At 40.4% G+C, this 26,508-nt stretch overlaps 1 protein-coding gene and 1 long non-coding RNA gene across 7 annotated transcripts in view; one reads left to right on the forward strand and one right to left on the reverse strand.

The window, feature by feature from the left end:
- The window catches only part of apbb2b (amyloid beta (A4) precursor protein-binding, family B, member 2b), a 265,174-nt gene that overhangs the window by 178,181 nt on the left and 60,485 nt on the right, over positions 1-26,508 (reverse strand). For 4 of the 6 annotated variants that reach the window (XM_059989082.1, XM_059989079.1, XM_059989080.1 and 1 more), the window contains one exon: positions 24,916-25,018. In XM_059989082.1, coding sequence (XP_059845065.1) covers positions 24,916-24,961 — 46 coding nt within the window. In that variant the 5' untranslated portion in view covers positions 24,962-25,018. Of the gene's footprint in view, positions 1-1,495; positions 1,572-24,915; positions 25,019-26,508 lie in introns of all 6 variants that reach the window. The other 2 variants (XM_059989083.1, XM_059989084.1) reach the window with 1 other exon arrangement.
- On the forward strand, positions 1,295-25,188 carry LOC132404709 (uncharacterized). Its single transcript, XR_009515650.1, has 3 exons — positions 1,295-1,433; positions 23,441-23,585; positions 25,117-25,188. It is a non-coding gene; the product is annotated as an uncharacterized LOC132404709 (long non-coding RNA).

Below are 26,508 nucleotides of genomic sequence, written 5' to 3' on the forward strand. Positions count from 1 at the left end.
AGCAATTATTACACAATAAGGAACAAAAACCCTCACACCAAGGAAGCAGTGATGAATTGTGGTAGAAAACAATGGAAAGCTATTTTTCTAAGAAAGGACTTTGTAAAACTCTTGTAGCCAATGTCATCAAAATTTCAACTATACTAAATTATTTCTCCACCTGTACATTAATTATACTAAATTATAGAAATTATGGACTTAAAACTAAGATCATTAATCAGGGATTTAAAAGCAAACACAGTGCTTTCACCCATTTGCCTCCAGTTGCTCCTTTAGACTTGTCTAGAAAAAAAACATTTGATAAAAGATGAACAATATTAATTCTACAATAAACATTACATTTTGCAATAATTTCAAATGACCAAAATACACTTTCTATCTTACAAGATGTCCATTGATTGAATTAAGTAGTAATCCTTATTACACTCTTTATTTTGACCCAACATAATTCATCATTAAATTTCATCATGATTTATAAAACCAGAAAACTGTGATGGAGACAATCACTGAACGGAATTGAAATTAGAATTATTTATCTTTAGCCTTCTTAAAATTTGTAAAAGAAATAACTTTGATTATAATCAAGACTAGGTTCCTAATAGTAGAAGCAGAATCATTGTGGCAAGTCATGAATGGAATTGGAATGAATATTGGAAACAAGAAATGTAAAAACTGAAGTGATCAATAAATGAATCCCCCAGCAGCAAAGTTGTACAGGAATTAATTTAGATTGGCACTGTTCTACTTACATGCTGACTCATTCAGTAATAAATAAATAGTTGCATATAGAAATATCTTGGTTTGAGTATTCAATTAGTTTAATCTGATTTATTAAAAACTCTGCAAAGCTTTCCCTCAATATTTATGTCTAAATGAATAGGGGGAATTTATTAGTAGCTGAAGTTGCACTATGCTAATAAATTCCACCCTTTCAGTTTGAAAGATCACACAATTGCATTTAATAATGAAGTACTTTCCAAGTGTTATATGGCCATAATGCACTTGCGCGTTTCTAATAAAACAAGGCATTCAAACAGACTTTGTGCCCATAATCCTCTTGTTCATATCCCTTTCAAGCTTTACATGTTTGAAGGTGCTAACTGCAGGACTCCCACAAGGGTTGAGTCACCACCTACTTATTGCTGTTATAGTAACACTGGTAAAGAACCAGAAATAAATCACCTATGCATGCTCATAGACAACTGGAATGGACAGACTGGGAGGAAGCCAGTACTTAAAAAGAAAATAAAGTTTAAGAATAAAAATAAAAACTGCATGGAGACTGATCATGGGTATGAAGGATACGTAAAAGAACAGCAATCGAAGAAATTACCAAAAATAACATTGTGGAAAAAGTTCGCTTGCTTGGACCTAGAACAAATACTGTGTTCCAACAAGCTGCAATCAGTGTACATCAACTCTTCTTTTCAGAGGTAGGTCTAAGAATTAATAATCTAGAGCACTTGAGTCAAAATCTTAAAAGAAAGAATCTTACTTTGACCTGGGAGCACTTCTTACAGGGATCTCGGGGCTTCAACAATGAGGAGACTGTTGTATAGGTTATATGAAATCTGGAAAAAGGGATCATTCAATTAAACAAATACATTACCCAAAAAAAAGGAGGCAAAACAAGCATTAAATCTCAAGCTTCAGAGCATAAGGGAGGAACTCAAATTTATCATGCAGACAGCAAACTTTCTGAGAATTTCAAAACCATCAAGATTTGTATTTCCATACCCAAGTAAGCACACAAGGGTTTAGCAAATTATGTATAATCTTCATTGCAGTACAATTTCCAAATTTACATTGACACCCAAGCTTCATCTAGTTTGCTACAACTTGCAAACCTTCGGTGCAACTGCCTGCCCAATGATCCTGACAGCTTGAAGTGTTGAACGCTAATATTTAGGGTGACTTTCATAATAGTGAATCTAACAATTGCTCCAAATCTTTAAAAGACTTGTTGTTTCTGTGCCAACAGAGAGTGGATTAACGCATTATACTTCAGAGTAATCACAATGCTTTAACTGAATATAATTAACATAATTAGCTCCATGTGACAAACACAAATTCCTCTCAGTTTGGTATGTGGAGTATTAAATAAGTTTAGTGGTTAAATATGTGAAACCATGTGAGCATATTATCTGATATATTTTATTTGTAATACTAGATAAGAACATGGGGCAGACTTAAAGTAGAATTTGATATATTTTGCTGGAGATCCAGAAAACTTTCAACCCCAGCATGTTAGGCAGCCCGATGGGAATTTATTATTTTGATTTCTTTCTTCAGGACCTTCTCAGTTTTTACAGCTATTCCCCATTTAAAATACAGGAAGTAGAAATGTCAATGTTTAATGTGAATCGGATGAGCCAGCTGCCATTTGGAGAACCTTAGTAGAGGTTTGTCACAGCCAACAGAAATACAGGACAGATGTCTGGTTTCCGCCTAGTTCAGTCCACATTTCACAAATATTGTGGAACTTGTGCCTGCTCCAGCTTCACTTCCTTGACCTTGTCAGTTAGGAGCTGAAGTTGGGTGCACTTCCTGCAGACGTAGTCATTAGGGAGACAGGATTTTTGTAATTCCACATCTCACGGGAAGAGTATTTCACTCCGTTAACTAATATCCTACCTACATGTGCTACACCTTTAGCTCTCAATTTAAGCTTAAGTTTTTAAGATCATATGGGAGGCTAAAAGTCTCATAGATGAGACTTTTACTCAGGTGTTCACATCCAGAGATCTCAATGGGTGACCCCCCCCCCCCAGGAGAAGGAAAAAATGTAAGCAGATAGTGAGGAGTTCCTCTGTGGCTACTGACCTCATCAACAAGTACACCCCTTTGGATACTGCTGGGGGGGTTGACCTATCAGGGCAATGCTGCAGCAGCCAGCCCAGAGGCACTGTGGTAATCTCTGAGGCTCTGCAGGATGTATAAAGTTAAGTAGAGCACTATTGATGAAATTGAGGCATGGCGGCTAGCACAATGCCCAACAGTACCAGCAACCCTGGTTCAATTCCCACTGCTGCCTGTAAGGAGCTGGTATGTTCTCCCCATGTCCATGAGGGTTTCCTCCCACAGTCCAAAGACCTACTGGTTGGTTGGTTAATTGGTCATTGATAACTGTCCCGTGATTAGGCCAACAGTAAATTGGGGGAGGTTGCTAGGTGGTGTGACTCAAAAGGCCAGAAGGATAATTCCATGCTGTACCTCAATCAATCAACAAAAGACTCAACAGTTAGGGGGATGAACAGGACATTCTGTAGCTGCAAAAGAGACACCAGGGTGGTGTGTTGCTTCCAAAGTACTGGAGCGAAGAATGTTTCAGTGCACTGCAGAATATTCTCTAGAGGGAGGCTGAGCAGCCAGAGGGTGTGGTGCAGATTGGCACCAATGACAAAGGTAGAAAGCAGGAAGGAGGTCCTGTGCAGTGAGTATAGGGAGTTAGGGGAGAGCTTGAAGAACGAGACCTCCAACGTAGTAATCTCTGGATTACTCCCAGTGCCCCGTCCAAGTCACAGCAGAAATAAGATGACAGCATAGATGAATGTATGGCTGAGGAACTGGGGTGAGGACAAGGTTTCAGATTTCTTCTGGAGAAAGTACGACCTGTAAAGAAGGATGGTTACACCTGAACCGAAGGGGGACCAATACCCTCGCAGTAAAGTTTGCTAAAGCTGTTGGGGTGGGTTTAAATTAATTTGACAAGGCGATAGGAGCTGGAGTGATAGGACTGAGAATGGGGCAGTTGGTAGACAGGTAGATGCAATGTGTAGTGAGACCGTGAGGAAGTACAGGCAGAAGATAGCGCATAATTGCAGTTAGTGGGATGAATTGAAGTGTAACGTGGGAGCAAAATCAAAATAGGGTGATGAATACAGGACTGAAGGTGTTATATTTGAATGCATGTAGAATACAGAATAAGGAATAATGATTCTGTAGCACAGTTACAGATTGGGAGGCATGACGTTGTGGGCATCACTGAGTCACGGCTGAAAGAAGATCAAAGTTTGAGAGCTGAACATCCAAGGATACACACTGCATCAAAAGGACAGGTAGGTAGGCAGAGGGGGTGGGTGTCTATTTGTAAAAAAAATTAAATCAAATACTTAGAAAGAGGTGATATTAAGATCAGAAGGTGCATTACCTTTGTGAGTAGAGTTAAGAAACTGCAAAGGTAAGAAGACCCTGATGGAAGTTACATACATACATACTGAACAGTAGCCAGGATGTGGGATACAAATTATAATGGGAGACAGAAAAGGTATATTGAAATGGTAATGGTACGATAGTTATGAGGGCTTCAATATGCAGGTAGACCAAGAAAATCAGGTTGGTACTGGTGGTGGCAAGACAGCAACTTTTCTTCATTAGGAGTTTGAAGAGATTTGTTAAGTCAAAAAAAAATTCAAAAATTTCTATAGATGTACTGTTGAGAGCATTCTGACAGGATTCATCACAGTCTGTTATGGGGGAGGGCTACTGCACAGGACTGAAAGAAGCTGCAGAGGGTCGTAAACTTAGTCGGCTCCATCTTGGGTACTAGCCTACAAAGTGCGCAGGATATCCTCAAGGTGCAGTGTCTCAGAAAGGCAGCATCCATTATTAAGGACGCACAGCATCCAGGGCGTTCCCTTTTCTCACTGTTACAATCAGGTGGGAGGTACAGAAGCCTGAAGGCACACACTCAGTGATTCAGGAACAGCTTCATCCTCTCTGCCATCCGATTCCTAAATGGACATTGAACCCTTGGACACTGCCTCACTTTTCAATATATTTATTTTTGGGGGTTTTTTTTGCACGATCTCAAATTGATTTACTTTTCACTTTTTTCTTCCAAATTATGTATTGCATTGAACTGCTGCTGCTAGGTTAACAAATTTTACAACACATGCCAGTAATTGTAAACCTGATTTTGATTCTGATTCTAGGGAGTGAGTTTATAGAATGCCCATGAGGTGGCTGTTTAGAGCAGCTTGAGGATGAGCCCACTAGGGGAAAGGTAATTCAGGATTGGGTGCTATGTAATGAACCAGAATGCTTAGGGCAGGGGTCGGCAATGTTTACCACTGAAAGAGCCATATGGACCCATTTCCCACAGAAAAGAAAACACTGGGAGCCACAAAACCCGTTTGACATTTAAAATGAAATAACACTGCATACAACGGATTTTTTTTGCCTTTATGCAATGCATAAACAAACTATAATGTGTTGCATTTATGAAATTGATGAACTCCTGCAGAGAAAATGAAATTACATTTCTGCATGCAACAAAAACATTTTGAACTCCGAAAAAAAGACGTTGGGTCGAAGGTTACTACATAGGTAGCCTACCTTGGATCGAAGAATTAAAAGAAAGCGCGCACTGGCGGGTGTCAGGCATTGGCAGTGGTGATGTATATTAATAGCGATAAAAAAACACGTTGTAGCGGTGTGCTACACGCAGCGCTAAAATAACGACACTGCAGTCAAAGATAACTTTATTCGAACTAAACAGCCTTGCTTTAAAGCCTCCCTCAACCTGTCCCCGTGGGCGCGGATGCTCCAAAAGACACGTACTCACAAACCCCCGTAGGCTATCTCCCTTAGCATGATCGGTGGCTAATTGTGAGCCGGTTCGGATGTGCCAGGAAATGGGGTCTCCACGACGTTTTATTTAGATTGTACAAGATCACCATAATCTTCAAATTTCGAATTACATTTCAAAAACTAACAAACCACGGGGAGCCGCAGCACAGAGATGAAAGAGTCGCATGCGGCTCCGGAGCCGCGGGTTGCTGACCCCTGGCTTAGGGAGTTAAGTTAAAGGCTTAAATAGGGTGGATGTGAAGAGGATGTTTCCTATCATGGGGGTGTCTAGGACAAGAGGATACAGCCTCAGAATAGGGGCATCCATGTAGAACAGAGAAGAGGAGGAATTTCTTTAGCCAGAGTGGTGAATCTGTGGAATTCATTGCAATGGACAACCGTGGATCATTGGGAGGGTTTGAGTTATTGAGTATATTTAAAATGGAGGTTGACAGGTTCTTGATTAGTCACAGCCTCATAGGTTATGCAGTGAAGGCAGGAGAATGGAGTTGAGAGGAATAATACATCAGCCATGATGGAATGGAACAAACTCAAATGGGCCAAATGCTGCTCCTGTATCTTAACTCCGCTTCCAAAAATGTAAAGTTTATTATCCAGTTAACAGCACCATCAATTGCACGTACCTTAGCAATGCCGTCATTCAGGCAAGAAAAATATAGAAAAAGCTAAAAGTAGAAAACTACAACACTGCTCAACAAAGAAAATCTGAATACTAAGATTCAGAACACTATGTGGAAACAGTTGATCAACTCATCAAACTACTGGCTGAGACTGTGGGTCAAGCAAAACTCAGTTCCTTGCAGATAAAGCTGACCAAACAATTTTGTGAATGAGAGAGATTGAGATTTAAGATTATATAGTTTCCCCTTCAGGTTTACAAATACAGTTCATTTTATGATCTATACAGAAGAGGACACCAGTTGAAAAGCCAGGAGTTCACACTTAGGGGCATATTATTTCAAAATGCAGTAAATTTAAGAAAATAAGTTAAGACAATTACAACTATTTAGAGAAAACTGAAAATTAAGATGTTGCACATTCTACAGAACAGAAGAGATTAAGATCCCAGCCAACTAAACAAAACTAATTATTTGATTAGTTTTGACCCCCCCCCCCACCCTACCAAAGATTGGTTAAACTACTAAGGCCACATCATGGTTTCAAAATTGATCACCCTTCTTTCCGCAGTAACCACGATACCGTTTGTAGTCAAAGCGAAAATGTACAGAAAAAGTAAGATTACTTGCAGTAGAGCTGTTTAAATATTTTTAACTACAACTAACTGAAAATGTTGGCTTGGATCTCCTTGCAGTACTACAAAGCACTTTGAATATCAAAAGAAAAATGAATCGGCAGGATTGAGAGTCTAACAATCAAAGGCAGCACTAGCTGTTAATCTATCTTTGCTCTTGGCAACTCAAGCCTTTCTAGAGAGCAACATGTTTGACTCTTGATTGTTATAGGATTGGAGTTAGATATTGATCAAAACATGGGAAGTTCCAGATTCCCTTCCTTAAAGAACCAGATGAATGTTCCTTTTTTTAATGTGACGATCAGTTAATTTCCTAGTAGTTATTATTGAACTAAGCATTTTTTTTAAAATTACAGGTTGACTATTGACCAAATTTAAATTCCACATCTGCCATGGTGGAATCTGAAGTCTCGTGCATTGTTAGTAAAGGCTTCACAGTCATTCTTACAGGAATTCAAACATTGCATGTGTATGGGCCACATAGAACAGAGCAGACTATAATTCTACAGAGGATTCTTCGTCCATTCTCCCCCATTGTCATTGTATAACGTCTGTGGCCTTGAATGTTGGACATGTTTCCTGAAATAAGCGAGTGGTATCCAAGCAAACTTTAATGTCATGCAATAACATAAAATTTTTAAAACTACCCTGAGGCATGCCAGCTATACATTATTTACTCAATTTGACTCATCACTCTATTTATAACTTCATACGTTGTTTTGAATTTGTATAAAAGTACATAAACTGAGAGAAAATTATAGGTGAAATCTACAGAGATATGGAAATCACAGAATAGCAAGACAGAAGCCGACATTTCTTTGGGGAGGTTCAAACGATAATCTAAAATTCATAACAAATGCTGCATTTGAAGGGCAAATGGAAGAATAGTTTCAGACTAAAATGCAGAGAAAACAAAGCCAATGTGAAGGCAATTGAATAAAACATGCAGGCAAATAACACCCAGGATCTGCTTAATTGCCAGTAAAGTGAAGATGATACAATCGCATGAAGCTAATAATATCATAGTGCTGCAATATTCCTTGGAGTCAAAAGACATATTTGAGATTATAGCTCAATGACTTCTGTATCTGTTCTATGAGAATGATTAGCTGCAAGTATCCTTCAAGTAGATAGAGCAGTATTTTCCCTCTGTTTAAAATAATCTTGTTCTGAGCCTCATTTTTGTAGTCAATGTAAAACTGCAGATATAAGATACTGTTAAGATCAACTCACACAAAATACTGGAGGAACTCAATAGGCCATAGATCATTTGCCACAGTGGATAAAAATCTTACCCAACATTAAATGAGTCAAGAAGAACATGCCATTTATCATTTTGTTCAGAATATCTAACAAGCAGGCTACAACATAACAATTTCTTAATACTTCTGATATGCTAGAATATGTTGACGCTAAGAAAGAGGATGTGTTGAAACTTGTCAAAAACATTAGGCTGAGTCCTCGGGACCAGACAGGATATACCCCAGGTTATTACGGGAAGAAAGGAAAGACATTGCTGTGCCTTTGGTGATGACCCTTGTGTCCTCACTAGCCACATGAATAGTACCAGATGATTCAGGGTGGCAGTGTTTATTCCTTTGATCAAGAACCATGGGAATTATAGACCAGCGAGTCTTACTACAGTAGTGGGCAAAGTATTGAAGATGCTTAGATTCTTAGACACAGGATTCATGAGCACTTGGAGAAGCACAGTCTTCTTTTGCCTCGCTTTTGTGAGGGGCACATTGTACCTCACGAGCCTAATTGAATTCATTTAGGATGTGACAAAGCACACTGATGAAGGTAGAGCAGGGCATGTGTTGCATATGGATTTTAGTAAGGCGTTTGATAAGGATCCCCCTGGTTGGCTTACTGGCATGGTATCCAAGGGAACTTGGCTGAGCAGATTCGGAATTAGCTTGCCAATACAAGACAGAAGGTGATTGTAGCTGGAACATATTCTGCCTGGAGGTCGGTGACTACTGGGGTTCGGCAGGGATCTATTTCTGGACCCCTGCTTTCTGCGACTTTTACAATATGGAAGTGGAAAGGTAGATGAGTAAGTTTGCAGATGACATGAAGGTTGGTGGAGCTGTGGATAGTGTAAAAGGTTTTCATAGGCTACAATGGGACACTGACAAGATGCAATGTTGGGCTGAGGAGAGTCAGATAGAATTCAACCCAGAAAAGTCTGAAGTGATTCACTTTGGAAGGCTGAATTTGAAGGTGATCCTTAGCAGTATGGAGGAACAAAGGGATCATGCCTGTAGATCCTTCAAAGTTGCCGTGCAAGTTGATAGGGTTGTTAAGAAGGCATATGGTGTGTTGGCCATCATTAATTACAGCTCTATAAAATCCTGGTTAGACCAGAATTAGAATGATTTATTCATTTCTAGTTGCCTCATTATAGGAAAGATGTAGATGCTTAAGGGAGGGTGTAGAAGAGATTAACCAGGATTCCACCTGGATTAGAGCGTATGTCTTATGAGTGAGCTAGAGTGTTTCCCTTTGCAGCAAAAGAGAATGAGTGGTGACTTGATAAGAGATGTAAAAGTGGCATACATAGAGTGGATAGCCAAAACTTCCTCCTAGGGCAGAAATGACTAATGTAAGAGGGCATAACTTTACAGTGATTGGAGGAAAGTATGGGGTGATGTCAGAGTTAAGGTCTTTAAACAGAGAGTGGTGGGTGTGTGGAACACCTTGCCAAGGGTGGTAACAGAATCAGCTACGTTAAGGGGCATTTAGGACACAATTAAATAGGCACATGGATTATAGAAAAATGGAAGGCAATGTAAGAGGAAACAGCTTCAGTTTTCTTAGAGTAAGTTAAAATATCAGCACAACATTATGGGTCAAAGGGTCTCCACTATGCTATAATTTTCTATATCAATTTCCTGTTGCAAAAAGTAGCTTTAATTATGATACCACCCAAATATAAACTAGGTATAGGTAATGTTCACTGATATTCCTATTTAAGAATACCCTTGAGTTCTCTCCTCACTGGTTCGAAAGTACAACCAGTTCAACTTTGAAATGGCACTCCAAAGGCAAGAAGGGTAGAAGGCTCTTTTGTTAAAGGATGAGCACTCCACAAGTGGCAGAATATAAATTTACCACTGTCATCTGCCACTTTCGTCTACATGCATCTTGACAGGGGAAGCCACTATCAATTTTATTTGTTTTCCAGATTACTGGGGGACATTTGCACAGGATGTCATTAAGTAAACTGAAACAGGAATTATACAGCAAGATTGATATTAACAGGGATTGTTTGTAATCATTTTTAAGAAAAATTCAAAATCTTGTTTAAAAATATTAAATTCTAAGTGCAAAACAATAACTAAAATTATGTAATACAACAAACTGCCGTTACTCAGCCGCCGCCATATGGAAAAGATGGAAATACAAATCATAACCAGCTATTTCCAAAGGTCACATTATGATACCTTTTACTTTGAGATAAAACCACACACTATGTAGCATGCTGTTAAGCTTCCAGAATTTATCAGTAATTATAAATAATGACCAAAGTGAGATAAAACCATAAAAGTTAAAATAACGTGTTGACAAGATCCTTATGCGTGTTATTGTTCTTTTAAGATTTAGTTTTAATTGATCTTTTTCTCCCATCTCAGATGCAAAGTAATAAATACAAGGCATAAAATTTATTATATTTTACCTGTGATTTATTTAAATCTAGTTATTCACAAAAACAATTAGTTAGATCAAGGACAGGTTTATTTTATTTTATTTCATCTCCCCAGCTACTTTATCTTCTATAGCTCACCCAAACAGATGTTCAGACTCAAAAGACATCAATTATTCATTCCTTTCTAAGCACTATAAAATACTGCTCATCTTACATAGCGTCGAGGACTTAAACACAACATAATATTGGACCCTTCCCAATCTCACCAATTTCCTGACAGTGCTTATTGCAGCCTTGAACCTCCACGCCAAACATTTGGAGACTATTTTAATGCCAATAGAAACACTATAGATGGCAGCATATGACCAATAGAACAATGGTGGTGGGAGGAGACAGAGGGTAGATTCGAGACCTGTATGCAGTGGTATGCTACGGGGACTGGGACATTGCCTATTAAATGCATATTAATGACGGAAGAGAATGTTGAGGCATGATTAATAAGTTTTGCAGATGACACCAAAATTAGTGATTTTTGTGCATTCACCCTGTATCCCTCATGACATTAAATATTTCTGTAATACCAACCCTCATTCTCCTACGCTCCAATAAATAACATCGGGCTTCCATACGTAGAAGCCATAAAATTCTTTAAAGGGACCTCTTCTCTCCCTAGCCACTATCACTCTCAACATACCTGTAAGCCATCTAGGGATTTTCCTTAACCTTTCCTGCCTGGAAATCCACCTCATGTCTTCTTTATACCCACGATTTCCCTCTTAAATGTGCTAAAGGTTGTTTGATCCCAGGTTCGACAGACGCACTACTGAAAGCAGCTTGACTGATTGCATCAATTCCAATGTGCAGGAACATAAGATGGTGCAGATAGTAGTGGACGTGCCCCAATACGTCAGAGCCACATCCTTCTCCGCCATTGGCGGTGCTTACAGGATGTGCTTCCTCAAGAAGCCAACATGTGAGCTATGCCTTCTTTTCTCAGCTACCACCAGGCAGGAGGTGCTGAAGACTGAAGTCCCATCCCACCAGGTTCCAGAAAAGCTACTTCCCTTCAATCACTACAGTTTAGCAACACTCTGACCACTTTGATCAGTTTGCACTAAAATGTTTCCATTCTAATTGTGTTTTCTTGTAGAGATTGTGTAATAGTTAATGTTTCTCTTGGGAATACTGCCCACATAATGCTGAGCATACAGGTACTTGTTCATACTCAGACTGACCAATGCCTCAATACCTTTTGTCAACCAAGATTCCCTAAATTGCCAGCCTTGCCATTCCTCATAACAGGAGCATGCTGTTTCCAAGCTATTGAAATCACACTTTTAAAAGCCTCCCACTTTATCAACAAAAAAGTCTCAACCAATTGACCTCTGTAAGTTCCTGCCTAATGCTTGCGAAATTGGCCGGGCCCTAAAATAGGACTTTCACCTCAGACCCAGTTGTACCTTTCTCCAAAACTATCTTAAAACAAGTTAAATTATGGTTACTGATTGCAGAGTGCTTCCTTGCTAACACTTCAGTCAACTGTCTACCTTATTCCCCAAGTTCCAGTGTTGCACCCCCCATCTGATAGAGCCCTCTAGTTACTGATTACAGAAGCTTCCTTGGATAATTCCACTCCATCCATTACTTTTGCACTAGGACTGTCCCAGTCAGTAACAGGGAAGATAAAACATCTCCTACTAATACTACCCTATTACTCTAACAAGAATGTCTGAGCTTCCTTCACATCTACTCCTCTAACTCAAATTCATTATTGGGTTCTGAAAAGGCAGTCCCAGAGTGATTAGATCCTTTTTGTTTCTAAGTTCTACCCATATAGCCTTACTGAACAGCCCCTACTCCTCTAAACATAGTAGTAGATAAAGCCCAGTCCTTCATGGATAAAGCCCTCCCCACCACTGAACACATCGACAGAGTGTTGTCACAGGACAGCAGAACCCATCATCGGAGACACTCCCCCTCCCCACCCAGGCCATGCTCTGTTCTTGCTGCTGCCATCAGGAAGGTGGTACAGGAGCCTCAGAGTTAGGAATAGTTAATACTCCTCAATGATCAGGCTCTTGAGGGGAGAAACTTCACTCACCACCCACCCCCTCACTGAACTGTTCTAGCAACCTATAGATTCACTTTCAAGGACTCTTTATCTCATTTCTCGATTTTTATTGCTTATTATTTTTCATTGGTTGTTTGCATTATTTTTTTTTTACGGCTTCTCCTGGAAAGGGAATCAGTGCATATCCATTCAACACTAACAAGGCAAAAGTATGTGCTCTTAAGGTTGTCCCATCAATGGTCTGGGACCTGAACACATCACAGAATCATTTTCATTTTACAATCCTGCTTCAGTTCTCATGGTCTTCTTCCACCAGTCTCCTAAATTTCAACAATCTTCCTCAAAAGATAATTGGCAGGTCAGCTTTTTCGAACTGTGCTCTCAAACTGTGAAATTCAATATCTAAAGCTACAAGGGTCGCAGACTCAATTGACACTTAAACACCAGCTCAAAAATGTATTTATTTAACTTTGTTTTATCTTGCATCTTTTAAAATTTTATTTTCATGTTTGCACTTTATTGCATTGGAATGTACTTTGAACTACATTGCCTGCATGTGAAGTGCTCTATAAATAATACATAATTATAATTATTAGCATTACCACCATCTCCCATCTTATCTGGTGCTCATCTACTGTACACTTTGTCGTCACCACATCTCCAGCTCCAAGTCGTACCCGGCCTTTGGCACCTCTGTGGTAGCAGGTGCACAGAAACAGTCTTTCAGCAACATCAAGTATTCATCTGTCTCAATCCCACTTTCCTTTGAGCCCTCTGTGCCTTGGTGATTCAAGTTCCTAAATACTGTGAGTTTTTCTGCTTCCAACAATCCCTACAGACAAGTTCCAACTACGCACTACCTCAGAAGCCCTCTAATCCTCCTTCTCCTTCCCTTAAACCATTGCCTTAAGACTTTACATTGGAAGAGAAGCATTATTGCATCTATTGTTTCTATGCCCACCAATCATCTACATTTCAAAGAGATCACCCCTTAATTTCTTCCATTCTGGGAAAATGTTCCCAACCTATCCTCAAAGCTGAAACGCACTATCCTAGGAAACATGCTGGTCTGGTGAGTCTCCTTTGTAACCCCTCTAGTACAATATGATCCTTTCCAGAATGTGGTAACTTCAACTGCATGGGACTGCAAAGTCCTATCATTCCCTTGCAGCTCCTACATTCTATGCCATGGTTAACAAAACCAATACCCCTCGTTTTTTTAACCCCATCTTCAGCAATCCTGCATTCACGAGATGTCTCTGCTCCTCAGTACTGCCTCAGAGCCTAACATTCATTGTGTATGTTACTTATCACTTACCACCCCAACTAAAATAAAATACTATCTGCCATTGTCCTGGCAATCTTACTAAATCTTTAATGTCATTATTGTTGTCACTTAAATGTTGACAACTATCTGCAAAGTTATTAATCATACCACCTACATTCACATCAAAATTTGTAATCTATAAAATAAAACAGTAAAGCACCCTGTGCTACACTACTGGTCACAGCCATCCAATCACAAAAACAACCCTCTACTGTGATTAGCTGCTTCCTATTACCAAGGCCATTTTGAATCCAATTTAACAACTTGCCCAAATCCCATGGGCTCTAACCTTTTAGAACTTAGAACTTGAAATCCAACAGTCCTGCCTTTCTTAGTAGATTATGCTACTACTGTGAAAAATTCAATCAAGTTGGTAAGACCAATAGGTTTTGCAGTAACTTTCCAACCGCCAAATTTAGATTCAGTCTGTAATTACCTGACTTATCCCTGATGCCCTTCTTGAACAATGGTACAGTATCATATTTGCCTTCCTCCAATCACCTTGCACCTTACCCTTAGCCAGCTAAGATTTAAAATTCTGTCAGCACCCCACTAATCTCCCTTGCCTTTTTCAGCAGGAGAGGACATAAATGTCATCATCAACACCCTAGCAATCTTTACCCTCACTTCCCGTAGTATAGCACATAAAGCATCAGGGTTTTAACTGTATTAATGTTTTCCAAAAGCTCCAAAATTGCCTTTTTCTTAACCTTGACATGCACACTAGCCCGCTCGATACCAAGCTCACCTTCACCAAGGACCCTCTCATTGATGAACACTGAAGCAAATTATTCACTAAGGGAGGTATTCACCACCTCCTCCAACTCCAGACACGCATCCACTCATTTATCTCCCATCAGTCCAACCCTCACTCTAGTCATCCTCCTGTTGTTCACATCTGTGTGGAACAGCTTGTGATTTTCCTTAATCCTAATCATCAAGGGCTTCTCATGTCTTTTTCTAGCTCTCATAATTTCTTCTTAAATTCCTCCCTGGCTACCTTATAACTCTCAAGAGCCCTGAATGATTCTTGCTTCCTTCTTTCTCTTGACTAAATCTCAAGTCAAGTCACTTTTTATTGTCATTTCGACCATAACTGCTGGTACAGTACACAGTAAAAACAAGACAATGTTTTTAAGGACCATGATGCTACATGAAACAATACAAAAACTACACTGTTTTACGTAAAAACAGAGAAAAAACTACACTAGACTACAGACCTACCCAGGACTGCATAAAGTGCACAAAACAATTCAGGCTTTACAATAAATAATAAACAAGACAATAGGCACAGCAGAGAGCAGAAAGTTGGTGTCAGTCCAGGCTCTGGGTATTGAGGAGTCTGATGACTTGGGGAAGAAACTGTTACATAGTCCGGTTGTGAAAGCCTGAATGCTTCAGTGCCTCTTCCTAGATGGCAGGAGGGAGAAGAGTTTGTGTGAGGGGCGCGTGGGGTCCTTCATAAAGCTGTTTGCTTTGCGGATGCAGCGTGTAGTGTAAATGTCTGTAATGGTGGGAAGAGAGACCCCGATGATCTTCTCAGCTGACCTCACTATCCGCTGCAGGGTTTTGCGATCCGAGATGGTGTAACTTCCGAACCAGGGCAGTGATGCAGCTGCTCAGGATGCTCTCAATACAACCCCTGTAGAATATGATGAGGATGGGGGGGTGGGAGATGGACTTTCCTCAGCCTTCGCAGAAAGTAGAGACGCTGCTGGGCTTTCTTTGCTGTGGACCTGGTGTTGAAGGACCAGGTGAGATTCTCCGCCAGGTGAACACCAAGAAATTTGGTGCTCTTTACGATCTCTACCGAGGAGCCGTCGATGTTCAGCAGGGAGTGGTTGCTGCATGCCCTCCTGAAGTCAGCAACCATCTCTTTTGTTTTGTTCACATTCAGAGACAGGTTGTTGGCTCTGCACCAGCTATCCACCTCTCTTATCAACCATGGTCCCATTACCTGACTCAATGGTTCAAAACTATCCAATACCCCATGCAAGTGCTCCCTAAACAACCTCCACAGTTTTGCTGTGTATTTCCCTGAGACTAACTGCTCCCAACTTACACTCCCAAATTCCTGCGTAATACCATTGTAATCAGCTCTCCACTAATTAAATCCTCTCCCACACCAGCTGCTCCTATCATTAGCTTTGTACTAATCTCTTTGCAACCAGGAGCTGGAGTTCCTGTTAACGAGCATCAAAATTGTTTTCTGGTGCTTTATTTTGGTCCAATAAATTCTAATAACATCTTAATCTTTGCCTGTTCTGGTTCATCTCGAAAATCTCCATACTTTAGACAGACATTACCTATCTGGAAATGTAAAGGCTCTGGGTCCTTTATTTGCTCCCTGGTGCAGCATCTTGCTTGATTACCACAGTTTACGTCTCTCAGTGTGCATCCACATTAGCTCAGTTGGGAGGGATTCTTTATGGTGTGCTGTATTCAGATTCAAGTACAATATCCAAATGCCTTAGTATTACCAACTCAGCTTACGTCACCCCTCTCTCATGGACCACCATTAAGTTAGATAAACAAAGCACTTTAATAAGTAAAATATTTACAAGAAAGTATACTGAGCACTTCTTTTCTGTGTGCCTACCACCAGACAGGAAACAGGTTCAAGCTTGTTCAACACTAACAAACTAAATCTACATGCTGTGTGTATAGAGAGCAGATGACAACATGCAGAATATTTAAAGGAGTAAGCTCTCTATTTTACCCAAGCCACACATTTTACCGGTCCCATCACAGATCTCTGTTGCGTCTCCATTACTGCCAGAATATTCTTTGTGACAGTGCTCAGGTGTGGTCTCACTGAACCTCCATTCCAACGCAACGATTCGTAGCTATCAACCCACACTCTCAACATGCTGGCATCTTCACAGCTCCAGCACAATTCAGGCAGCTGTGCGTTGAGAGGAGGCTATTCCAAAAGGGTAGCACACATCAAGATGAACTTTTTTTGAAAAAGTGATTGAGCTTTGCTTCAGTTACAAAATACTCATCTACAGTATACATGAACGGGATGCAATTTTAAAAGCTGCACCTTTTAAACAAAGAATGGATTTTCTGGTGGATTGTCCCTCATCCCCTCAAGACAATAAAGCGACATTCTGTTGAGATAGTGCAAAGAGCCAGCAGACCACCATGATTCTCTCAAGCAGCTGGCACTCTGCTCTGAATGAAAGCTTTATTTTGTGCTTCATATTTTATACATTGATACTGCCAAATCAAATACAGAAATGTGAAATAATTACATTTAACATAGGGTACAGTAAATCCCTTGTATCTCATTGCATTCCATCAAGTACTTCAAACACACCACTAAAAACTGACAAGGTCTTTCTAAGAGGTAATTAACCAGGGTAGTCAGTTAGTTAAATTACAAACACTCAGACTGCTAGTGCCCAAATTAGAGCTAAAATATCACGCCTGTAACAAAACTACATTCATTCTGCATAAATGTTTTTATTCTGTTTTGCTTAAAAGTTCCATTAAAAGCTGAGTGCATTCCACGGCACAGCCAGAACGTAAAAGCAAACTGTAGGTCCGTGGTAAACTCTTTCTTACTGCTCCCTTGTATGAGGAACTTTTCCGATGTTAATATTAATACCACAGCTATTTAAAGGGACATGTTTCCTGAAGCACTGAGAAAAGATAATAAGGAAACAACTAAAATAAGATGTGGCAGTGTTGCTGGTCTCAAACAAGTTTAAGAGGAACAGCTATGAACTTCTCAGTAAAAGCTAGATATTCTGCTTTCCAGCCGCTCAATTATTCAGCAAATTGACTTTCAGCAAAACATAATACAAATAATTCCTACTTTATTTTTGGGCCTTGACTTTCTTTCATTTTATGTGTACAATTTACACAGTGAAAATAAACCAATATACATTTATTAATGTTGTAACTATTACAGATAGAAAGCTAGGGCAAGTATTTCTGCACTTAATCTTTCTGGATTTACATGGCTGTGAACACTGCTCCAATGGTATTGTACAATTTTTTTTCTAAACCCAGCTACTCTAATGTAAAACACTGACTTGGGTTTTCAAGCTTCCCAACTTAAAACCTAAAGCGAAATATCAAATATAACCTAACAGAGAGACCAAAAGAGTATTTATCACAGTTGCTACGGTGCCAATAGTCTCACCTGTAGCAAGTTCAATTGGGCATCTGCAATTTTGTGGCATCTACAGCAAGGAGGATTATGGCCACCACAGACGGAATATCATCACAGCCATGTTCTCCTCTCAGATTTTCTCACTCCAGCCCAACTAAGGGAGCATCTGCTGCATAAACTAATGGACTGACAGAGATTCACTGACTTTTATCATCTTTCACGCATTGCTCAGAAACATTTATTTAATATTTAAGTGCAGGCACCCAGTCAATAAGTCCCTCCCTTTTCCCTGTCGACCTTCATCGTCCACAAACAGGACCACTGGCCTCTTCAGTAAACATTTTCTCTAAAGGGTGGGTTAGTCAACGGGTTCCTGGTTACCAATCGTAACAAAGACTTTTTCCTTTAAACAGCTGCATCAGGACCAAAGATCCGGCAAATAGGTGTGGGAATATTCAGCTCCCCTTGCCATGCTGGTTCACCACACTCCCATGGCATAAAATAACAGTTTTACATCATTACGTTTATTTATTTACACCCTGATGAGAATAGAAGCAGAAAATGTAAATAAGCTACCTTCACTTTTCTAGTGCAATAAATTTTCCAGCTCCTGGCATGCATGCTCCCAGAAGCAAAATGATGTGCAGGCAGCAGCTTGAAATGAATATTTAATTACGGCCAATCTAGGAGCTCGGGCAAGAAGAGCAGCTGTGTCAATCACTGGACAAACCACTGTGTGCCAACTGCTCCAAAACACACCAGTATCTCAAAATGTCACAGCTGAAATTAAAGGAAGAATTCAGCATAGAAATAATTTTAAAAGGAAATATTTATGATTTAATACTTGAAACTTTAACCTAAATGCTATCATCCAAATTGTTAGGAGCTGGAATCAGGGATTAAAATTATGTGGCACAATTACTTTAAATTATTGAGGACAATATTCAATTAAGTTAATTGGGTTGGTCTAGTTCCTTATTCTTTAATGTGCAGTAATTCAGCGATATCACTATTGACCATACCAAGTGTACCGGATACACTTTAGAGATGAGCATAGTCATTCCAATCTAATTGCCAAAGGTTTCACATTTTTGTGCATGTCTACTTGCAGGATTCAAGCTTATTTATCAGATGTACATTGAAACAGTGAAATGTGTTATTTGCATTAACAACCAACACACCCAAGGATGTGCTGGGGGCAGTCCACACATGTCACCATACATTCCAACACCAACACAGTCCGCCCACAATACTTCAAATAAGATTGATGATCCCAAACTTGCAAACTGCAATTTATTTATTTATTTAAAAAGCAGCTACCAAGCCTGGAAGTTTCATCCTACGACATGAGATCAGTTGGAAAATATAAACTTTTTTTTAAACTATTGCAGCCCCAGATCCTTTAAACAATATCCACTATGATTTGTATTTTATATAGCTGCATTAATGAAATTAGAAACTTCCCAAAAGGGATTCACAGCAAGTCTGACACCAAGTTCAGATGCCACTGGCAAAAATTTGCTCAAGATGTACATTTTTGGAGGAAAAGCCTCAAGTGAAATGTGGATCTCAACACAAGCTCACCCAAGGTCTAACAGAGATTTAGGGGAGACTTGATAGAGGTATATAAAATTATGAGTATGGATAGGGTAAATGCAAGCAGGCTTTTTCCCATTGAGGTTCCATGAGTCTAGAACGAGAAGCCATGCGCCGTGGTTGAAAGGTTAAATGCTTAAGGGGAACATGATGGTGAACTTCTTCACTCAGAGTGTGGTGAGATTGCAGAATGAGCTGCCGGCACAAGTGGTGGATGGGGTTCGATTTCAATATTTAAAAGAAATTTTTACAGGGTTCATGGATGGGAGGGGTATGGAAGGCTACGGTGCAGCTCAATAGACTCAGTCAGAATAATAGTTCAACACAGCCTCAAGGAGCTGAAGGTCCTCTTTCAGTACGGTAATGTTCCATGACTTTATGGGGCCATATCAGGACTTCCCAAACTTACTTATGCCATGGACCAGTAACATTAGTCCATGGACCCCAGGTTGAGAACCTCTGTTCTATATTAATGTGAATGGACCAGGACAGGCTATTGATAATGTCTGCACTCAAGAACTTCAAGCTGATAACCTGAACACCGCTGATGTAGATGGGAGTACGCGTACCACCCTCCTCCCCCACCCCCACTTTCTGACGTCATTGTTTTGATGACATTGAGAGGAAGGTCATTGTCATGACACCATGTCACTAAGCTCTCAATCTGCTTCATGAACTCCGACTCATTGTTATTTGCGATGTGGCCCAGACCAAAGTATTATCTGAAAACTTGTAGATGGAGTTCGACATCTTGAATGGGACTCCCATACTATAAAAGAATTTGATGCCATAGAGTTTGTCAAAAGCATTCAGGAAAAGTTCCTAAATCAGCACCTAAAAGTCCCAGTGAGAGAGTGCACAATACTTTACCTCCTATTAAAGGATGAGACAGAGCACATAAGTTTGTGTAGGGGAACACTTTGCATCTAGTGATCATAATGCCATTATTTTCAAAGTAATTATGGAAAAGGATAGGTCTGGTGCTCGGGTTAAGATTCTAAATTGGAGAAAGGCCAATTTTGATGGTATCAGAAAGGATCTAGCAAAGGTGGACTGAGACAGACTGTCTTCTGGCAAAGGTGTACTCGGTAAATGGGAGGACCTCAAAAGTGAAATTTTGAGAGTACAAAGCTTGTATGTTTCTGTCAGAATAAAAGGCAAGGATAACAGATTCAGTGAACGTTGGTTTTCAAGAGATATTGAAGCCCTGTTATGAAAAAAAAAAGGAGGTGCATAGCAGGTATAGGCAGGCAGGAAGGAACAAATGAGATACTTGTGGAGTATAAAAATGCACGAGAACACAAGAAAGAAATCAGGAGAGCTAAAAGAAGGCACAAGGTTGTTCAAGCAGATGAAGTAAAGGAGTATCCTAAGGGATTCTATGGATATGTTCAAAGTAAAAGGATTGCAAGGGACAAAATTGGATCCTCTGGAAGATCAGAAAGGCAATCTATGTGTGGAGCCAAAAGAGATTTTTTTTTATTATAAATGGATCTTTTGCATCTGTACTTACTCGAGAGACAGATACAAAGTCTATAAAAGAGAGATAAAGCAGTAGTGGGGTCATGAACCCTACACAGATTACACAGGAGGAAGTGTTTACAGTCTTGAGGCAAATCAGAGTGGTCAGATCCTCAGGGCCAGACAAGGTGTTCCCTCAGACCCTGTGGGAGGGAAGTACAGAAATTGCAGGGGCTCTAGCAGAGATATTTAAATCATCCTTAGCGACAGGTGAGGTATCTGAGGATAGGTGGATAGCTAATATTGTTCTGCAGCTTAAGAAAGGCTCTGAAAATAAACCAGGATATTATAGGCCCAGTGAGCATGTCATGAGTAGTGGGAAAGTTACTGGCAAGTATTCTAGAAGACCAGATATACGAGTATTTGGATAGACAGGGATTGATTAGGGATAGTCTAGACAACATGAATGTTGCGAGGAAAGTTGATGACACATGGACATCTGCAAGGCACTTGACAAGGTCCAGCATGGGAGGCTGGTCAAGAAGGTTCAGTCACTTAGCATTCGAGATGCGGTAGAAAACTGGATTAGACATTGGCTTTGCGGGGGAAGACAGAGAGTGGCAGTACGTGGTTACCTTTCTGACTGGAGGCCTGTGACTAGTGGAGTGTCGCAGGGATCGGTACTGGGTCCACTGTTGTTCCTTATTGATATCAACGATCTGGATAATAATGTGGTTAACTGGATCAGCAATTTTGCAGATGCCACCAAGATCGGGAGTGTAGTAAACAGCAATGAGGACTATTAATGCTTGTGGTGGGATCTGGACCAGCTGGAGAAATTAGCTGAAAATGGCAGATGGCATTTAATACAGACAAGTGCGAGGTATTGCACTTTGGGAGGACCAAATAGGGTAGGCCTTACACAGTACAGTAGGGCACTAAGGAGTGTGGTAGAATAAAGGGATCTGGGAATACAGGTACATAGTCCATTGAAAATGGTATCACTGGTAGATAGAGTCATAAAGAAAGCTTTTGGCACATTGGCCATCAAAGAACAAAGTATTTAAGTACAGGAGTTTAGAAGTTATGTTGAAGTTGTTTAAGACTTTGGTGAGGACTAATTTGGAGTAATGTGTGGTGGTACAGGTGGTGATGTAAGCAGTTAGAATGCTATCCATGGTATATCTGCAGGAATTTTTAAAATTGTTTTTGTGACATACCAAGTCTCCTCAAACTCCTAATGAACCACAGCTACTGTAGTACCTTCTTTGTAACTGCATCAATATGTTGGGCCCAGGGAAGATCCTCAGAAACACTAACAGCCAGGAGCTCGAAACTGTTTACCCTTTCCACTTCTGTTCCCTGGATGTGTTCCCTCAACTTCCGCTTCCTGAAGTCCACAATGCGTTCCTTGGTCTTACTGACACTGAGTCCAAAGTAGTTGTTACAACACCAGTCATCCAGCTGACCTATCTCGCTCCTGTACCATTTCCTCATCACCATCGAAAATTCTATCAACAATGGTTTTGCTGACAGATTTATAGATGGCAATAGATGTGCCTGGCCACACATTCATGTGTGTAGAGAGAGTGAAGCAGTGGGCTAAGCACGCATCCTTGAGTTGTGTCATTGTTGATAATTAGCGAGGAGGAGACGTTATTTCCGATCCACACTTCCCATTGAGAAAGTCAAGAATCCAGTTGCAAAGGGAGGTAAAGAGACCAAAGTTTTGGAGATTACTGACTGGAACTGAGGGGATGGCGGTGTTGAATGCTGAGCTGTAGTCAATAATCAATAAACAGCAGCCTGACATAGGTGTAACTATTGCTCAGGTGAGCCAAGGCGAGTGGAGAACCAGTGAGATTGCATCCGCTGTTGACCTATTGTGGTGATAGGCAAATTGCAGTGGGTCCAGGTCCTTGTTTAGACAGGATTTAATTCTAGTTATGACCACCCTCTCATTGGAGAAGGACCACAAGGTGGTGGCGGGGTGGGGTGGGGTGGTGGAGGGGAGAGGGTGACATGGTTAACAAGTCAAAATATGCTACCAAGTTTTACAGTAACTCCTAGTTCATTTATGAGGACAGTAGCTGAAATGCCCCCAGAATTGAATGTGTAAACAATACTCTTATTGCTATTAATGTGGGGTTTCTGATGAGCGATCAATTGCTTCTTTAATTACTGCAGTCCAGCATGACAAATGTAGGGGTCTTGGAGTGATAATATGGCCCTTCAGGCCATTGATCAAACAGGTGGTGCTAAGATGTGACAAGTGACATCTACCACATCAGGACATTGTAAACACTCATTCCTCCTTTCAGATGCGAAACGGGCACTGTATGCTTCATTTACAAAATACCTTCCAGGAGTACCTCCCAAACCACTGTCTGCCATCACGGAAGAGAAGAGAAGCTGCATGAAAATGCCACCTCCAAGTCATATACCAACCCAACTTGAAAATGCACCGCTGCTACTTCATTAATGCTTGAAACTCCTCCGCAACAATGGCAGGTGAGTATTTTCGCTGAAAGAACACATATTGTATGATTCAAGGCCACTACCTTCTTTAGGTCATATGGACGGGCAATGAATGTTGGTTTTGCCACCCCATAGATCAAAATAAACCTAACATTTTTGAGTCAAGTCTGAATTTTATTTCTATGTGGCATTCTGTATAGGAAACAAACCTAACATGCGTTTGATGGTGTGGTGTTCACGGAGCTTGACAATTAGTTTAAAAATTGCATCCTATTGTTCTTTAGGATGGTGATGAACATTGGTAGCTCTGGCTGAGGTTTCTGATGTTGTGGTGTTTGCCAAGTTTGGCAATTAGCTTGCAGATGTTTCATCAGCGGTCAAGGGGACATCCTCAATGTACAGTTGTAGGTGTTTCTCTCTGGGAGTGCTCGGATTTATATAGGCTCCTGTTCACTTGTCTCGATCCTGATTGGCTATCCCCTTCGGTTGACCGTTGAATTCTATTGGCACACATTTCTTTGGCACTTAGGGGTTTGTAGATGGCATCCATTTCGATAGGTTTGTTTATGAAGTTATCAAAAGAGAATCACGCTTCTAAAGATTCTTGTGCCTGCTTCATGTCTGCTTGCACAGGAACCGCCACAATGTCCCAGTTATCCCTCTCAGTCTTCATGTACCGAGCTCAGCGACAGTGGATCACGTCTCCGTACCAACAGTTTGTGTTCCTTTTAACTGGAACACCACAGTTCTTATAACTCTGCAAACAAACATATCAAAATGAAGCCATCTACAATCCCCTAAGAGTCAAAGATACGTGTACGAATGGAATTCAAAGGTCATCTGAAGGGGATAGCCAATCACTACTGAGACAAGTGAACAGCAGCCTATATAAATCCGAGCACTCCCAGAGAGAAACACCTACAACTGTACATTGAGGATGTCCCCTTGACCGCTGATGAAACATCTGCAAGCTAATTGCCAAACTTGGCAAACACCACAACATCAAAAACCTCAGCCAGAGCTACCAATATTCATCACCATCCTAAAGAACAATAGGATGCAATTTTTAAACTAATTTCAAACCACAAAAAATTAAAAACATAACTTTTATAACTACAGATTATTAATTTTCCCCAAATGATCATTTTTAGTAAAATTAATCTATTCCCAATGCCTCCAATTACAGTACAAATTTCAAAATAATTCACAACAAAACTTTTAGGATCATATTATTGACCCTCAGATATTTTGAAAGAAATTGCAAACAAATAATAATACGCATTCCAGTAGAATCAGAATATTTATCTCCAGATTTCTGCAGCAAATAGCAATAAAGGGAATGAACTTCTGTATCCATACGTACATTCACTATTTGGACGATGATAAGCTCCTGGATATCGTCTGCCCATAGTGACTGGTCAGCACATTATAGCTTCAGACAAGCACAGAGCAAGGGAATTTCATGCCTGAAAAACAAAAATAATTTAAAATTTATTGCAAAGATTAGTAAACCTCTTCCGTGAAATAGTCCTACGTGGTTGAATCATATCTGTTTTTACAATAGGCTAGCGTGGAAGGCTAGGTCCCGTAGGATCCACAAAGAGCTGGTGTGGTGGATTCGTAATTGGCTCGGAGGTAAGGAGTAGAGGGTGGTAGTTGAAGGCTGTTTCTCAGAATGCAGGCCCGTGACCTGCACCTCAGCAGATGGCATTATTATTATTCATAATTTTCACAAATAATTAGATCACATGCACGAGGTTTGATCAGTCGATCTGTAGATGGCATGAAATTACATGGCATTGTTGATAGTACACAAGGCTATCGTAGATTACAGGGGGTTCTGGGTCATTTAGGCAAGAGGGCCAATGACTAGCAAATAGATTTCAAAAGAGCTAAATGTGAGATGTTCATATTGTGTACAGTTCTGTTCGCCGAATTATAGGAAAGATGTCAACAAAATAGAGTACAGAGGACATTTACTAGAATGTTACCTGGGTTTCAGCACCTAAGTTACAGAGAAAGGTTGAACAAGTTAGGTCTTTATTCATTGGAGCATAGAAGGTTGAGGGGGGACTTGATAGAGGTATTTGAAATTATGAGGGGGATAGAAAGAGTTGACGTGGATAGGCTTTTTCCATTGAGAGTAGGGCAGATTCAAACAAGAGGACATGAGTTGAGAGTAAAGGGGCAAAAGTTTAGGGGTAACACGAGGGGGAATTCCTTTATTCAGAGAGTGGTAGCTGTGTGGAACGAGCTTCCAGTAGAAGTGGTAGAGGCAGGTTCAATATTGTCATTTAAAGTAAAATTGGATAGGTATATGGACAGGAAAGGATGGAGGGTTATGGGCTGAGTGCAGGTCAGTGGGACTAGGTGAGAGCAAGCGTTCAGCATGGACTAGGAGGGCTGAGATGGCCTGTTTCCGTGCTGTAATTGTTATATGGTTATATATCTTGGAAAAGTCAAACTGCATAGGATTTAAATTATGCACTGTAAGGCACTGGGGGGTGTAATGAAACAGGGGCACCCAGGTGCACAAGTAGATAGTTTGCTGAAGCAGCCTCACGGGGAGACAGAGGTGAGAAAGGTGCTGAACATGCTGGCTTTCAACAGTCAGCAAATTGAGTCCTGGAGTTGGGACATGGTGTTGCAGTTGTACAACTCATTGGCGAGGCCACACATGGAGGACTATGTACAGTTTTGGTCAGCCTGTTAAAGGTAAGGCATGGTGAAGGTAGTGAGTGCAGTATACATTGACAAGGAAGCTGCCAGCACCAAAGAGCCGGAGTTACAGGAAGAAGTTGGCCGGGTGCGGTTTTTATATTCCTCTGAATATACAAGAATGAATGCAACCTTTATGAAGTGTTTAAAATTATGAGAGGTACAGATACAGAGATTTGTAGCAGTACTTTCCCCAGGATATGAGGAGTTTAGAATTAAAAAAGGACCTGAGGGGCAA

Source organism: Hypanus sabinus, chromosome 14 (assembly GCF_030144855.1).
Source record: "Hypanus sabinus isolate sHypSab1 chromosome 14, sHypSab1.hap1, whole genome shotgun sequence".
Lineage (NCBI taxonomy): Eukaryota > Metazoa > Chordata > Chondrichthyes > Myliobatiformes > Dasyatidae > Hypanus > Hypanus sabinus.